This window comes from Cydia amplana, chromosome 12 (genome assembly GCF_948474715.1).
Source record: "Cydia amplana chromosome 12, ilCydAmpl1.1, whole genome shotgun sequence".
In the NCBI taxonomy this organism is placed as follows: domain Eukaryota; kingdom Metazoa; phylum Arthropoda; class Insecta; order Lepidoptera; family Tortricidae; genus Cydia; species Cydia amplana.
The window spans coordinates 15236462-15252519 of record NC_086080.1 but is presented as its reverse complement, the minus strand read 5'-3'; the positions used below and the strand labels follow the sequence as shown (position 1 = coordinate 15252519).

The 16058-nt window shown below is 40.4% G+C and overlaps 1 protein-coding gene across 1 annotated transcript in view; it reads left to right on the top strand.

Moving 5' to 3' along the window:
- The window catches only part of LOC134653175 (palmitoyltransferase ZDHHC8), a 47761-nt gene that overhangs the window by 26806 nt on the left and 4897 nt on the right, over window positions 1–16058 (top strand). The window contains exons 6-8 of the mRNA XM_063508523.1: window positions 6542–6710; window positions 10100–10290; window positions 11497–11649. Of these exons, the coding sequence (XP_063364593.1) occupies window positions 6542–6710; window positions 10100–10290; window positions 11497–11649 (513 nt within the window). The remainder of the gene's footprint in view (window positions 1–6541; window positions 6711–10099; window positions 10291–11496; window positions 11650–16058) is intronic.

The window sequence follows — 16058 nt, the reverse complement described above, 5'->3', positions numbered from 1 at the left end:
GAACAATTTTCTCACGAAGAAAACAAAATGGCTGGCTCTATTTTTAATTTAACACAATTAGACGCCAACCCGAGATTTCTTTGGCAATTAGGTTAATTAATCCTTGGTGGGGTGGGGATGACGTATCTTTTTTGTGACGGGCGGAAAATGCTTATTGTCCAGTTTTACGGATCGCTGAATAGTTTAGATCAGCGGTCGGCAACCTTTTAGCAGCCAAGGGCCACATAGTAGTTAAAAAAGTTGCACATTGTGACTATAAGTACGGCTACCATCAGTTTGTCACTGACATAAACGCCGTCGAGAACGTAATTTACTTTCTTTACATCTCGCTCGTACTCGCATATTAGTGCAAACGAGATGTATAGAAAGTAAAATACGTTCTCGATAGCGTAAATGTCAGTTTTGACACTGTCAGTGACTCATGGTACGGGCTAAGACATTGTCATTTGTCAATATTACATACAAAATAACCAGGGAGGTTCACGATGTGGCCCGCGGGCCGCCTGATGCCGACCGCTGGTTTAGATGGATCATGGCTTAGAAGCAGTCAACGGCAACTTCTGAATCCACCCGCCATTTAAATAGTGATATTTGGTGAAACGGAACTGCTCAAAACCAGAATGGAACTCTTCTAAGACAAGAGGCTAAGGCTTGAAGCTAATTATACTTGTTGTGAGATGCACTATGGTTGTAAATAATTCAAACCTTTTTGTGAAGTCAGTTTTTTTCAAAAAATATTATTTAGTTTCTTTTTGTCAAAAAATCTCAGGCAGTAGGATCAACGATCAGATCCACGTTTTATTTTGTATTTTTTTAAACACGCATTAATAACTTGTTTCAGCCAATTGGTTGAACCCCAAACCAAGTTCATGCAAGCTTTTTGTCGCCAAAGAAAACGACTTATCGCCCGCCGTTACAATAAGAAGGAAGTAAAATTACCCTTAGTTGATGAAATGTATGTTTATTTCATTTAGTCAGTCGGTACCATAAAGTGTCCATCTTTAGCGTTGAAGTACATAAAACGTTGAAATTATCGTATTAGAAATTGCATTATAACCTCGTCACACTACACTCCTCGCGCTGCCGCGATGTGGCCCTCTGGCCATACACTGCTCCACTCGCGTATTTAATCGCGTCGCTGCGCACTTCATATTGCAGGTTGACTCGTGCCAAAAAACCATGAATCTAGTATAACTCGATCAGGATGAGGGGTGGGGGAAATGACCGAACGGGATAATCTTATGTATCTTTCAGTAGGAGTAGCAGCGAAAGCGCAGTCTCACTTTATTTTTATTCCCCACCGTATATTTAGTATGGATTATGGTGGGCAACAAATAAATTCGACCAATCATAGTGCCGCATTGCGTATGTTTTGTCCCTCACGGACGCACACGTATAGCACATCTGTAGGATCCTACCATCTATGCAATAAACCGACTAAATAGTCCCACCTGGGAATGACGAGTAACGACAGTAACGTGCCCGCACTATGCCTCTGCTACTTTCCTCGCTACTTCCCATGCCACTCGTCGAATGTGCGGGGTATTATGTTTTTCGTTGACACTATTTCTCATGTAAACAGTTCAGTGGCAGACATGGTAAAGCCACCAGTATCCTATAAATCTGCGGCGGTAGCACGGTCGCATTATTATCGCTTGTCACCATGCCTGTCACGTTCTAACAAGTAAGTGCGAAAGTCACGGGCATAGTGACAGGCGATAAAAATTACCTCCACGTTCTTTTCGCATCTTTACTGAAGAGAAGTATGCTTATTTCACTTAGTCGGTACCATACAGTTAAAGTTCCCATTTTATCGTTACGTATCATTTTCTTAAATGTTTCTTCATTTTTTTCTTCATGGTAATAGTATTTTGTTTTCATGTACTAGTGACTAATAGTTCAGTGACAGACATAGGTAGGGTAAAGACACCATCACTAGTGGTATATTATACATAGGTACATACTTACATATTTACGTTCCTCAGAAGTATGATTATAATACAGAATGATATTATCAATTACTATGTACCTATGTAGTTATGTATTAATTCTCAGTAGTGAAGGACATAGTACACGAGTAACTTACAACGTCACTTTGGATGGGATTTATCGGATGGATACCTAGTAAGTAGGTACCTACCTATTAGAGTTAATCGAGTAAACCACCAAGGTATGCCACTGTTTGAATTCCAAAACTAACAACAATAAACGGCCTTTCTTTACATAACTAAACCGTTACATTATAGCAAAGAGAATAGAGTGAATAGAGAGTTACTGTCATGACCGTGTTTGACCCTTATTCTTTCACTGATATGTGTTAATTTGTTAAATATTGAAATTAACGCCATCTACCCGAGTGTAGGCCAAGGGTTATGGCGCCATCGCTCGAAAAGATTGCATCATACCTTTGGCCTACAATCCGCCTCTATTTCAAATTCTTTTTGATTAGGTATAGTATAAACTTTGCTCTACAAAAATCGTTTCGAAAATACCATAAGTCTGCCTACGCATATCACGCTTTTATAGCATCAAGTTAATGCACTATTCAATCACATTGTGCACCGTCTACTATTTATGTTCGTCAGTACCCACAGCCTTGTTGTGGCTACTATAATATTAAAGGAATCGATTTTCCACCGTACACATACTAATGACATACCAGTGAAATGGTGTTGATTATCACTATCCTTGAAACACACAGCCAGCTTATGTGCAGGCAGCAAAAGTAGGTACATACTCACTTTATGAATGAATTCCGTTCATAAAGTGAAATAGCTTCAATAAAAACGATGAAACATAAATATTTAAAACTTTTGCGTTTTGAACACATAGTAAAACATATTTGAAACGGCGAAAAATTATCTGGCAATCATGAATGCAATCTAGACAAAATTGAATATTAATTTATCGCCTAGTACCCAGTACAAGCTTTGTTTCGTTCTAGTAGGTCGATCTGGGGGCCTATTTTTGAATTTCGACCGCTCGATTTCGTGTATTTCGTTCAATTATACATATTTCGACTGGGCATTTAAATTCTACTAATAGAATTGAAAACGAGTTGTCTACCTATACCAGATTTGCGAGTGACGAAATCGAGCGCTCGAAATTAAAAAATCGGCCCCCTGTGTAACGTCTTCAAATATAGCATTTTCCCAATTATGCTTTCTTCAATAAAAGAAGAATAAACTGACTTGAAAAGAATGGCATTTTTAGAAGGTATATGGGGCATTCTCTATGAAAAGGGACCTTATTGTCGATGGCGCTTACGCCGCACAGCGTTGCGCGGCATTGTATTTATATCGGAGCATCGTTAATAATGGCGGAAGCGCCCCTTTTCATAGATAACGTCACATATGTGCCTTCCAGTCGTTTTCAATTTATCAAGACGATTCGGTTGAGTGAAGGCAAAGGTCGGCGGGGATTACAATAGAACTTCTGTACCTATTGATTTCTGTACAACATAAAATCATATTATTTCTTCAGTGAGATAAGTGATGTGTCACACACTTTACGTGGTCATAAAAACCTCAGGGCACGTTCATCTCTCATCATTTTCTGTCATCTCCTGTTTCAGAGTCCGCTTTTCTAATTTTTAGGGATCTGTAGCCAAAATGTCAAAAACGGAACCCTTGTAATTTCGTCGTGTCCGTCTCTCTGTCCGTATGTCAATCATTTTGCTCGGAAACTATAAGATATATTTTAATGTAATTTGGAACGTAGGTGTATTTTGTGAGGTACCTAGTTTAGAAGTTGATTCACTCCATACATGTAACTACTATTGCCTCTTGTTGGAGTTTTATACATTCAAGATACTATTTTGACCACGAGTGGATATACAGGGTCATTTTTTGACCGTTAGCCATATTGTGCAAGGTAATTACTAATTAGGTAGGTCATACTGAACAACTTTTTCTATGGGACCAACCCCGAAATCCCAAAAAAAATTTGGCCTTCCCATAGAAAACGTCGATATCCACTCGACCAAAATATATGAAACGGTCAAAAAAATTATGTGATTCGGAGTTGGTCCCATAGAAAAAGTTGTTCAGTATGGCCTACTTAATCACCTCGCACAATATGGCTAACGGTCCAAAAATAACCCTGTATAGTAGGTATTTGTGTTATCCTATTTCTAAACTATATTTGAAAAGAAACCATTTCACTGTATCTCCAAAGAAATAACAAACGAAACAAAATAAGTGCAAACTCCGTCGTGTGGAAAATTAGTTTTTCTCACGGTACTGTTCTGTCGTAAGTTCAGTAACATGTTTATGTCTCTCAATTATTATCGTCGAGTACGTTCCCTGCGGCTTCGTATCGTAATTTAATTCTAGTTCAACTAACGAATGCGTCTGGAGTTACAATTGGGATTGAGTTGAATATTCTTTCCTGATAATGATGCGTGATCAAGTATCGAATTCATTATCTCGGAAAAATTAAGTTTATTTTGAGAGTCTGTTGTATTCTTCGTGTTATGTTCTTATTTAATAGATAGACCTCAACCAATTGAAGATAGAGATTTATAAGAAATAATAAAGGAAATATTACTATTCGATACAGTTCACGGTAATACTCATTTCCGCGCACCGATTCGATTCAATTTCAGGAAACTAAATCGCCGTTCGGCACCCACAAACGGGGAAAATGCAGAAAATACGGCTTAGACTCTTAAGCTTTAGAGCAGTAGTTCCTAACCTGGGGGTAGGGATTGCAATCCGGTCTAGTTTTGAATCCGGCCGGATCCGGCCGGATTTTGGCCTCGATCCGGCCGGATCCGGCCGGATTGGTATTGCGGATGAAAAATTCGTCCAGTCACGTATTTTATTATGTTTTTTAGCGTTATATGCGCATTTAAGGATATTTTTCTAATAGATTAATAAAACGACAGTTTGAGGTTTCAAAAATCAACGTTTTTATTACGTAACCACTAAGTCTTATTACAATAATCAGTCTCACAAATTAAAATCTTCTTTTTTTTCTCTTAAAATATCTATAGCCCCACAATTCCCACAAAAAGGTGCTTTCAATTCTTCGCTTTATTTAGCAGCATAATAATAACAAAATAACATATTCTATTTACTTTAAATTCGACAAAACATTTAACTTGACTGCTGAATGAAGTCTTATAAATATTTCTTCATTCTATTTTAAATGCAGTTAACACTTATTATAACTGGGCTATAATGGTTTGTACTAAATTAAACGAAACAACATGTACGTTATATTATCATGTAACAACACAAGTAATTAAATATAAAACAATTCAGTACTTACTTACGGTGCACGGGAATCTCAATTCTCAACCAACTCTACGACGACACATATTTCGTCGGTAGAAGACTGGCTTCAACTAACAAACAAGTTGTTGTGTTGCTGTTTGCGAGCGGGAACGCGGGGAGGGGAGCATTAAAATAGAATCACGTTCGAATATTGGCGAGAACTTTTAAATTTTAGCAGTGTTTTAAGCTGTTATTTTATATTTTAGCGCTTTTATTTCTTTTACCGGATCCGGGACCGGATCCAGTGAAATTTGCCGGATCCGGTAGCTTAAAAATGTACCGGATCCGGCCGGATTACCAGATCCGCCGGACCGGATTGCAATCCCTACCTGGGGGTAATTACCCCCGTGGGGGTTAAACTGGTATTTTACGGGGGTAATAAGCTAACCTAATTTAACAATACAACAAACATACACGTTTTATTTTTTATTACCATTGGGAGGAGGGGTAAAATCAGGTTCCGTAGTTAGTCATAGGGGTGACCGGACTGAAAAGGTTAGGAACCACTGCTTTAGAGGTTCTTACTGAGCGTAATTCTTTCTATATTTATTGTGAGAGAAATTTTATTACCGAAAATATAGTACAACCAAAAAGGAGAATCCTTTCTTTGTTAGTTTTAGGAGTCAAAAATGTATGTATGAATGTTGGTAGTATTGTTATTACATTGTATAATTTCCAACGAAGAGTGGTAACTATTGAGTGTATTTTTGAGTTATATCGGAGACAGCATATAATTTTTTTTTATTTTCCATCGGTGCTTAGCTATAATCTTCAAAGTCAATATTTAATTTAAAGAACCAATCCCAAAATCATTTTGATCCTTTTGGTTTCAAAGTTTTACGTGGATTAGTCAATTTTGGTTTTTCACAATTTTGGAGTTAGTCGTTAATACCTCCGTAGGGTATGACGGAAAATTGAAAAACTACCTGTATATTTAATGTCTTATGGCGTTATTTATAAACGGCTGCTAACTTTATCAGTTGATGATCCTCGTTTGTCCCTAACTGTCGTTATGTCATAGAGAGGAACAAACGTTGATCATCAGCTGATTAACTTAGCAGACGTTTATGAATAACGCCGTTATAGTTAATACCCCCTTATTCATAAACGTCTGCTAAGTTAATCAGATGATGATCCTCGTTTGTCCCTATCTGTCGTTATGTCATAGAGAGGAACAAACGAAGATCATCAGCACTTAGCAGCCGTTTATGAATAACGTCATTAGAGTTTTTTAAACACTAAACCCTTCTCCCTCCTTCCAGCCTGGTCAGGCCATCGAAATACGTGTACAAGGGCAAGAAGCGCCGCGAGCTTCGGCCGCCCTCCGATTCGGGCATATCGACGATCGCGACCGACCACCAGGTAAAGACGTACACGGCCGACAACGGGGCGGCGCACCGCGTGGTCGGCGCGCACGCGCACTATAACAAGGTGAGAGCCAGACGCTTGGTGCTGTTGCTAGGGTATAAGCTAGAATAAGGGCTGATTTAGACGGCGCGCGAACTCGCATGCTAGTTACATTGCGGGCCATTGAGGTTACAACAATTCAGCCGACCGATCATATACTGCAATGTAATGAAACTCGCATGCGAGTTCTCGCATCGTCTAAATTGGCCCTAAGGCTTGGTCACACTTTATGTACCCACGCATTGATGCTCGCGAGCGTGCGGTTATATAGCACGTTTGCATCAGGCACTCGGTCGTGTGTCTACGGACGCAGCGCGACGCATTTCATAGGGAATGTTACGCGAAAGTCTGCGTAGGGGGCGCCAGCGCCACTCCTACAATCAGTCACAATCTAAGGGTCTACCGCAAATGAGAAAGTCCAAATTTTGTTATCTAATCTCTATATTACTCTTGCATATTCGAGCGATAAAGAGGCAGATAGCTGAGTTTCGATTTCGCGTTTCCCGGTAGGCCCTTTGTAAACAAACCGCTTCGATCTATCAATGTCATAATTATTGTCTGTGAAAACTTGTCAAAAAACTGTTTACGGTACAGTATGTATAAGTTACTCTGTGGTTTACTAAAGGCGCTAGTGCTGCACTCTAGCGGCAAAACATTGCAGTAATACTCCCTATTGCGTAGCGGATTCGTCACGTCGTGCGTCTGTGTGTGTGGCCAAGTCTAAAACCTTACACGAAAGCGCATTCCTTTTTTATAAAACATAGTTTGAAAAATGACAAATATTGAGTATTAGAACTTACTCCCTGGAATGATCCGAAACCGCTGCGGAATTCACGGTAATATTCACGCCATATTGGAGCGCGCTTTCATGTATTTAAACTACTGATATGCCGACAAAAAGTTTACAAAATTACGAAACATACCAAGAGGAACACTCAGATTTTTTTTCAACGTATGGGGAATTTTTCACAATCGAAATCTATAGAATTTTTAATAACTTTATCAAGATTTTAAACACTTTTTGCATGCATATCTCTTAGTATATGCCTTTATACATATGATAATACATTATCGGCTCGGCTTTGAGAACGTAATTAAATTTACTTTCTATTATGCATCTCGCTCGTACTCACATATTAGTGCGAGCGAGATGAGAAAGTAAATTACATTCTCGATAACGTACATGTCAGTTTTGCCACTGTCAGTGACTCATGGTACGGGCTCTTGTGAGGCCCTATGTACACAATTATGTACATATTACAAAATTTACTGACAATTTGATTGAATAATAGGGAAGGTCGCAGATTCAAAAACAAAACATTTGATTTTGGGTCTCACGATATTAAATAAAGAATATAGGTACTTACGAGTATATTATAAGTACTTTTGAGAATTAGGTTCAGAAATATAAAGTTTTGTGGATCTTATTACTAGAGAATCGTTTGTTCAAGAGTGAAATTGGTTCTCATGGAACATCTGCAATATACAAGTAATACAAATACTACTCAATTAAATAAATAAAGTTTCACTCCTTTAATTAATCTATATCCTTCATTTTAAATTCATTTTCTTATAACTTAATTTTGGTTAAACATTGCATGGATTATAACTATTTCATCGAATAGCGTATCCTTTACTATACTTACAATTAATACGGTTAATACTCTAGAAATTGTCTAAATATACTTATGTAACTTTATTTTTGTTAAATATTGCATGTATTCTAACTATTTCATTAGTATCGTTCCTAATACTAATCAAACTACATACAAAATCACTAAATGTTCATCTTAGTACCATTTCAATTAGGCCATTAAGGTTCTCATCATGGAATTTCGCTCATATGCCATGATAGATAACATAGGTACCATATAAAATGAAAAATAAGATGACTTCATAGAAAAATCTTCATACGACGAATGTAAATAAAGTTGTGTGTAAGTAGATACGACAGTCAATGTGTAGATACTCTAGATATTGTTGTTCTTATAAATAAATAAGAAATAAAATAAATAAATAGCTACATTTAAATGGAAAAAATGTATAATGTATTGTGTATATGAACCATACCATGACGCACTACTCAGCCAATGATATCATGCCGCAGATACAAAAAGTTGTATCTCATTGACTAAATGACTGAGTCACGTGGGTTGGTTTGTTTAACATTCTTTTAAGTTTGCAAATGGGAATAGATTGTAAATGAGCGTTTTTTTTGTTGTCCCCTACACTTTTTTTTCAAATTTGGGATTTTTTGTGTTATTTCTACTCAGAATCACGAGCTCTTTCTATCCTAATAGGAGAAAAAAAGTGTCCCAAAATTTCCATACATTTTTCGATCTTTCCATTACGCGACCGCCATACAAAGTCTATGAAAAATGGTGACGGAATGGACATAAAAACCTTAGGACACTTTTTTTCTCCTATTAGGATAGAAAGAGCTCGTGATTCTGAGTAGAAGTAACATAAAACATCCCAAATTTGAAAAAAAAAGTGTAGGGGACAACAAAAAAAAACGCCCAAATACAGAAAAAAAAAACATTGCTTCTGAAACTCTGGAACATTTCCATTCTTTATTTCACTGTATAGAGTTCATCTTCTTTTCCTTTTATTACATCCTAGAGCTAAATAGACTGTTTAGTTATCATGCTTTTAGAGCAAACTATAACATACCTTCAATTCACCATATAAGGTCGTTTTTGCACTTGCACTTTTACGTTTTTCGTGAATTGAAGACATGGGTATGTCTGGCTCTCTACTGTCTAACATTTCTTTAATGCTTCTGGGACCAGGTGATTTGTTATATTTTACTGAATTTATATTTTAAGTTATATTATATTTGTAGAATACAGATTGGGATCGTTTTAGTTTTGGTAAATGGTAAATAAGTGATTTACCACTTGTTGATCATGTCAACTTCGCTTTCATACAATTAATACTTCAGGCTGTTACATGTAATTTATTTCCATACCTACTAATTAACACTTCTTTTTTAATTATAACAGTTTTGGATGATTCACGGTTAGTTTCACCAGACGTATCGACTAGAATATAGACTGTGATTACCTTTTGTATTGTTTTCGAGCTCCCGATATTTCGTTGCTGTACAATACAAAAGGTAATCACGGTCCATATATCGGTCGATGTAAGTCTTTTTTAACTAGTTTAAATCTATTCTTTTATTGAACTAAACGAACTGAAATAAGAGACACAAGTTAAGACATTGTAAGGCAGACTAAAATTCGGTAATGTAAAATAAAATAAAAATTACCATACAAATCATATTAATGATGATCTCGTTTATCGTTACACAAAAGGCACCTCTTCCTTTACTTAAGCACTCTTCAATTTTTTTTTATAAACAATTCGTGCTAGCCACGTAACTCCGTCACTAACCGTCCAAGCCCTACCAGCTGTCCCCCGGCCGCGAGGAGCCCTCCTGCGAGATGGAAGGCCCGGGCGCCTCCCAGTCCGCCGACTGCGAGCCCACGCCGCCGCCGATGCAGCGCCGCGGCTCCGGCGCGAATCTGTTCCCGCCCGCCGACCATCACCTGCCGCCGCGACATCACTACCCGCGGCTCAGCCCGCTCTCTAGGAACACTAGGTGAGTGTGAGACGGACACGCCGACTGCGAGCCCACGCCGCCGCCGATGCAGCGCCGCGGCTCCGGCGCGAATCTGTTCCCGCCCGCCGACCATCACCTGCCGCCGCGACATCACTACCCGCGGCTCAGCCCGCTCTCTAGGAACACTAGGTGAGTGTGAGACGGACACGCCGACTGCGAGCCCACGCCGCCGCCGATGCAGCGCCGCGGCTCCGGCGCGAACCTGTTCCCGCCCGCCGACCACCACCTGCCGCCGCGACATCACTACCCGCGGCTCAGCCCGCTCTCTAGGAACACTAGGTGAGTGTGAGACGGACACGCCGACTGCGAGCCCACGCCGCCGCCGATGCAGCGCCGCGGCTCCGGCGCGAACCTGTTCCCGCCCGCCGACCACCACCTGCCGCCGCGACATCACTACCCGCGGCTCAGCCCGCTCTCTAGGAACACTAGGTGAGTGTGAGACGGACACGCCGACTGCGAGCCACGCCGCCGCCGATGCAGCGCCGTGGCCACGGCGTGAACTGAGGAACTGAGAGGAAACAGATCCAAAGAATGTCGTCGATCGGGTTAGCATTGGAATAGCCAAGGCTTAGCTACCTATTTCTATTATAAGACAAGGGCGCCGACCACTTACTTATTTTAGGGCGGCGGCGTAATGTAAGGTTGAGAGAGTAGTAGGCATTTTTATATATGCAGGCCAGTTTCCAGTTTGTTCCTCTTATTCATGTGTTCACAGTCCAGGGATGTTGCGGATGTTGATTTTTTGACATCCGCGGATGCGATGCGGATTTTTAAAGGCTCACATCCGCTGATGCGGATGTCAAGATAGGTACATAAAAAACGTCAAATATTACATTTTAGTAATTTTTATTTTAAAAAACGGGCCAAGTGCGAGTCGGACCCGCGTTTCAAGGGTTCCGTACATTAAGTCCGACTCACGCATTTCTAATAGGTTTTTTTGGCTAATGACTAAATTACCTAGCAGTCTAGCACTTACGCTGATGCTAAGACGTTCCTGTACCGACCTGTTCCACATCCGCATTCGCATTAAACTCCGCATCGATTTTATGCGGATGCGGATGCGGATATTCGCAACATCCCTGGTTCACACTCATGCCCGATGCTCATGTTAACTGATGTTTCGGGGCTTCAGCCGGGCTGTGTAACTTTATTGTGATGACAATAACATTCTAAATCCCATTTCAGCCATGGCAACACAACCACCGGCTACCGCGTAGTAATGGAACCTCTTCGATACGACGGCGGCGCGAACGGCGCGCGGCCTTCGCCGACCATGCAACAGCGCATCAAGTCGCTCGGAGTGGCAACGCCGCTCGCCGTCAGCAGTCCTGTGCGGAGGTATGTAGATAGTTGAGGTGGAGTTTAACAGTCCGCGTGGCGATAGAGCCTGTCCGCTACGATGGAGCCAGCGACCATGCAACAGCGCATCAAGTCGCTCGGAGTGGCAACGCCGCTCGCCGTCAGCAGTCCTGTGCGGAGGTATGTAGATAGTTGAGGTGGGTTTAACAGTCCGCTTGGCGATAGAGCCTCTCCGCTACGATGGAGCCAGCGACCATGCAACAGCGCATCAAGTCGCTCGGAGTGGCAACGCCGCTCGCCGTCAGCAGTCCTGTGCGGAGGTATGTAGATAGTTGAGGTGGGTTTAACAGTCCGCGTGGCGATAGAGCCTGTCCGCTACGATGGAGCCAGCGACCATGCAACAGCGCATCAAGTCGCTCGGAGTGGCAACGCCGCTCGCCGTCAGCAGTCCTGTGCGGAGGTATGTAGATAGTTGAGCTGGAGTTTAAAGTTCCGCGTGGCGATAGAGCCTCTCCGCTACGATGGAGCCAGCCAACATGCAACAGCGCATCAAGTCGCTCGGAGTGGCAACGCCGCTCGCCGTCAGCAGTCCTGTGCGGAGGTATGTAGATAGTTGAGGTGGAGTTTAACAGTCCGCGTGGCGATAGAGCCTGTCCGCTACGATGGAGCCAGCGACCATGCAACAGCGCATCAAGTCGCTCGGAGTGGCAACGCCGCTCGCCGTCAGCAGTCCTGTGCGGAGGTATGTAGATAGTTGAGGTGGAGTTTAAGAGTCTGCGTGGCGATAGAGCATCTCCGCTACGATGGAGCGAGCCGCCATGCAACAGCGCATCAAGTCGCTCGGAGTGGCAACGCCGCTCGCCGTCAGCAGTCCTGTGCGGAGGTATGTAGATAGTTGAGCTGGAGTTTAACAGTCCGCGTGCCGATAGAGCCTTTCCGCTACGATGGAGCCAGCCACCATGCAACAGCGCATCAAGTCGCTCGGAGTGGCAACGCCGCTCGCCGTAAGCAGTCCCGTTCGGAGGTATGTAGATAGTTGAGCTGGAGTTTAAACCTCTGCGTAGCGATAGAGCCTCTCCGCTACGATGGAGCCAGCCACCTTGCAACAGCGCATCAAGTTGCTCGGAGTGGCAACGCCGCTCGCCGTGAACAGTCGCTTACGGAAGTATGTAGACAGTCGAACTGGAGTTTAAAAGGCGTAGTGATGCAGCCTCTCCGCTAAGATGGAGCCAGCCACCATACAACAGCGCATCAAGTCGCTCGGAATGGCAACGCCGCTCGTTGTCAGCAGTCCTGTGCGGAGGTATGTAGATATTTGAGCTGGAATTTAAAGTTTATGAAGATAAATTTACATAAGTGCGATAATTAAAAGACAGAAAGAGAAATTGCACTCTTTGCCAAAGACAGATATTTCAAGAGTTGTAAAGCTTAAGAATAATTATTGCCTCAAATTTGACAACTCAGTTACTCTCTTAAAGAACTGGGTTTTTTCTTTTTGATTTTACTAAATATCTTAAACTGAATATTTTAAATTTTTTATACGTCACTTTACCAAATAACATGTTTAGAATGTTTAGTTTACATGGGCGTTTCTTTAAATTTCGGCTCAAATGTTATTAAGAAATTCTACATACTCCTAATGTGCTTCCGTGACTATTATTGTGATCCAAATTATTCCCGGTGCATTAAAATGCACTAAAATGAGAATTACTCAATATATTATTGAAGAATTGTTAAAAATAAATAGGTATTTATTATGAGTTCTCATTATATCATGGCCTTTTCCCATAAACGTTAACCATATAAAAGACCAAGTGAATAATATTGAAAATCCCCTGCAAGTATAAAAGTTTCCCAGTATTTTCACTAGATGGCGTAATAAGTAGACGGTACTAATAACGTACTAAATCGCGCTAACTTCATGTCCACCGATGTTCAGTTATACTTATGACAAACGCAGCTTTGTATGGGATAGCGTTATTCACTTGTCTTTGTTACCATGGGCGAATAAAACAATACTGTCTGTCCGTACAAAGTAGTATTCCTCCAATTCAGAGCCATCTATTGAAAAGAAGTCGAATTATGACCGCAGGCCCAAGCGCTAAACACAATGGATAGAACTGAGACCAGCCGGGCTAACACATGATTGGCGCGACAGTATCTCGCGGCGAGATAGACTACCCGTCCCTCTTTAATTAATATAGTTAGAAAAAGACGGGTAGTCTATCTCGCCGCGAGATACTGTCGCGCCAATCATGTGCTAGGGGTGCTGCTGCAGTGACGACATCTAACGTCAGTTTTGGAGGGACAATATTTTGTTTAGACGTCTTCGGACGATATTCGGATGTCTACATTTATCGATGTTATTGATCCCGCCACTATATCTGTCACTCATTTTAACAAGGAATTAGTAATATCGCAACAGTAATACATCCGAATGTTACCTTTCTTGTTTTAAGTGGCCCACTGCCTGTCAGTTTGAACAAAAAGTTGACAGTTCCGAACAACTGACAGACTGATATCGTCCGGCGGACTGATAATCAGTGGGACCCTTTATTCGTCCATGACTATACTAAAATGTCTTTGATACTAAATCCCCCAGTCGACTTTGAACTGCATCGCTTTGTTTTTCATTTAAATGGATTAGATGTTATAATTTGCATGTACAAATTGGTTTGCATTCTCACATGTTTAGCAGTGAATAATATTTGGGTACACTTTTTTATTAATGTGTCACTGGTGTACATTGCTTCGTTTATGTTTGAAGGGTTGGCTCCATTTTAGCCGTGTTTGGAAAAATTTGTACGATTCAGACAAAAGGAACTTTTAATGGCTGTCAATAAGGAGCTATAGGCATAGTAAGGTCTTTAGAAATCGTTCCTCATTGACAGCTAAGGCGTAAGACGAAAAATTTTGAAATGTAAATTAATTAATTTAAGGGCCAAATTTGAGCAAACCTTGATGTCATGTTACATTTAGAATGATATTTAAATCTATTAATATATGTGTATAATGTAATATATGTTATATGAATATGAACTGTTCTAAAATATATTTAAAAACTGAGCAAAACATGTAAAAATTGTATTTATGTGTAAATATAATAGAGTTTATAAATAGCCTACCCTAGAGAATATAAATGTATTTGCTACGCATTTTTGCTATAGTGCTTTCGATATTTTAACAAATTCCTTAGATATTTGCTATTATATCAAGTAGTATTTAAACAAAACTTATAAAATTTAAATTGACATAACTGTGTTTTTTAGTAGCCGTTGGTTCTGGTTAATTCCTGAGTCTTAACTTCTATAGCGTCCTACGGTCCTAATACTAGTACTAAGTACTAATTACCAACAATGAAATTTAAATCATAAATTAATATAATAGAGTTCCATTAGGCTTATTCCGCTCGATAAAAAAAAAATTCAACTCTATTTTCTAACACCATTGATTCAAATTCCAACAAAAAAATCTCGTATTGTGGATTCGTAGAGGTTATCTTTTAAAAATTCATGTTAAGCTCAGTTTTTGATAGCCAAATTTCCATTCTGACCCCGCTCTTCCAAATTAAATTAACTGTTGCCTCCCAACCTGTAACTTAACCCCCTATCTGAACTATATAGTTTGTTAACATTGCTTTCACTGTCGGTTCCAAACATTACGCAACTTAATAACCCTTAATTTAAAGTTCAATTTCGAACAGCGCCGACTAAGAAAGCAATGTCGCAAACGTAATGAAATCTGTACGTTTACCGCTTACGCGCGGCAGGTGGACCTAACGCATATCGCCGACGTGTCGACGGTAACTCGTTCTTGTGTTTTGTGTGTTGATGATCTTATTATGTTGACGCTGACTGGCCATTAGTGGACCTTATTGTAATGGTGTAAGGTCCTTTTTGGTCAGTTAGATGGTTTCTATGAAGTTAGCCTTGATTTGCTGTACAAATGATGTTTTTTTAGTTATAAACTGGCGATATCAGTGTGTTGATGAGTTACTGTTACTACCGTTAGTAAGATTTGGAGTATAGCCTATGAAGATGTGTTTTAGCCGCACAAAGGACACTCAATTGCCAACCTTGTCTTAATTTACTAGGGTTCAAATTACTTTATACACTTGTTTCATCATATAAGACAATGGCACAAACGTTGTAAATGCTTATTGCTGTCATTTGGTCTCAAATATTGTTAACGGTTACTCTAAGTTTAGTGGAAAATATTACCAGTACGGTTACCATCAGTTTGTCACTGACATAAACGCCGTCGAGAACGTAATTTACTTTCTATACATCTCGCTCGCACTCGCATATTCGTGCAAACGGAATGTATAGAAAGTAAATTACGTTCTCGACGGCGTTTATGTCAGTGACAAACTGATGGTAACCGTACAGTTCATATTAGTAAAAACATTCTTGTACTCTAGTGAAGCAAGGCTAAGGTGGAATTCTGAT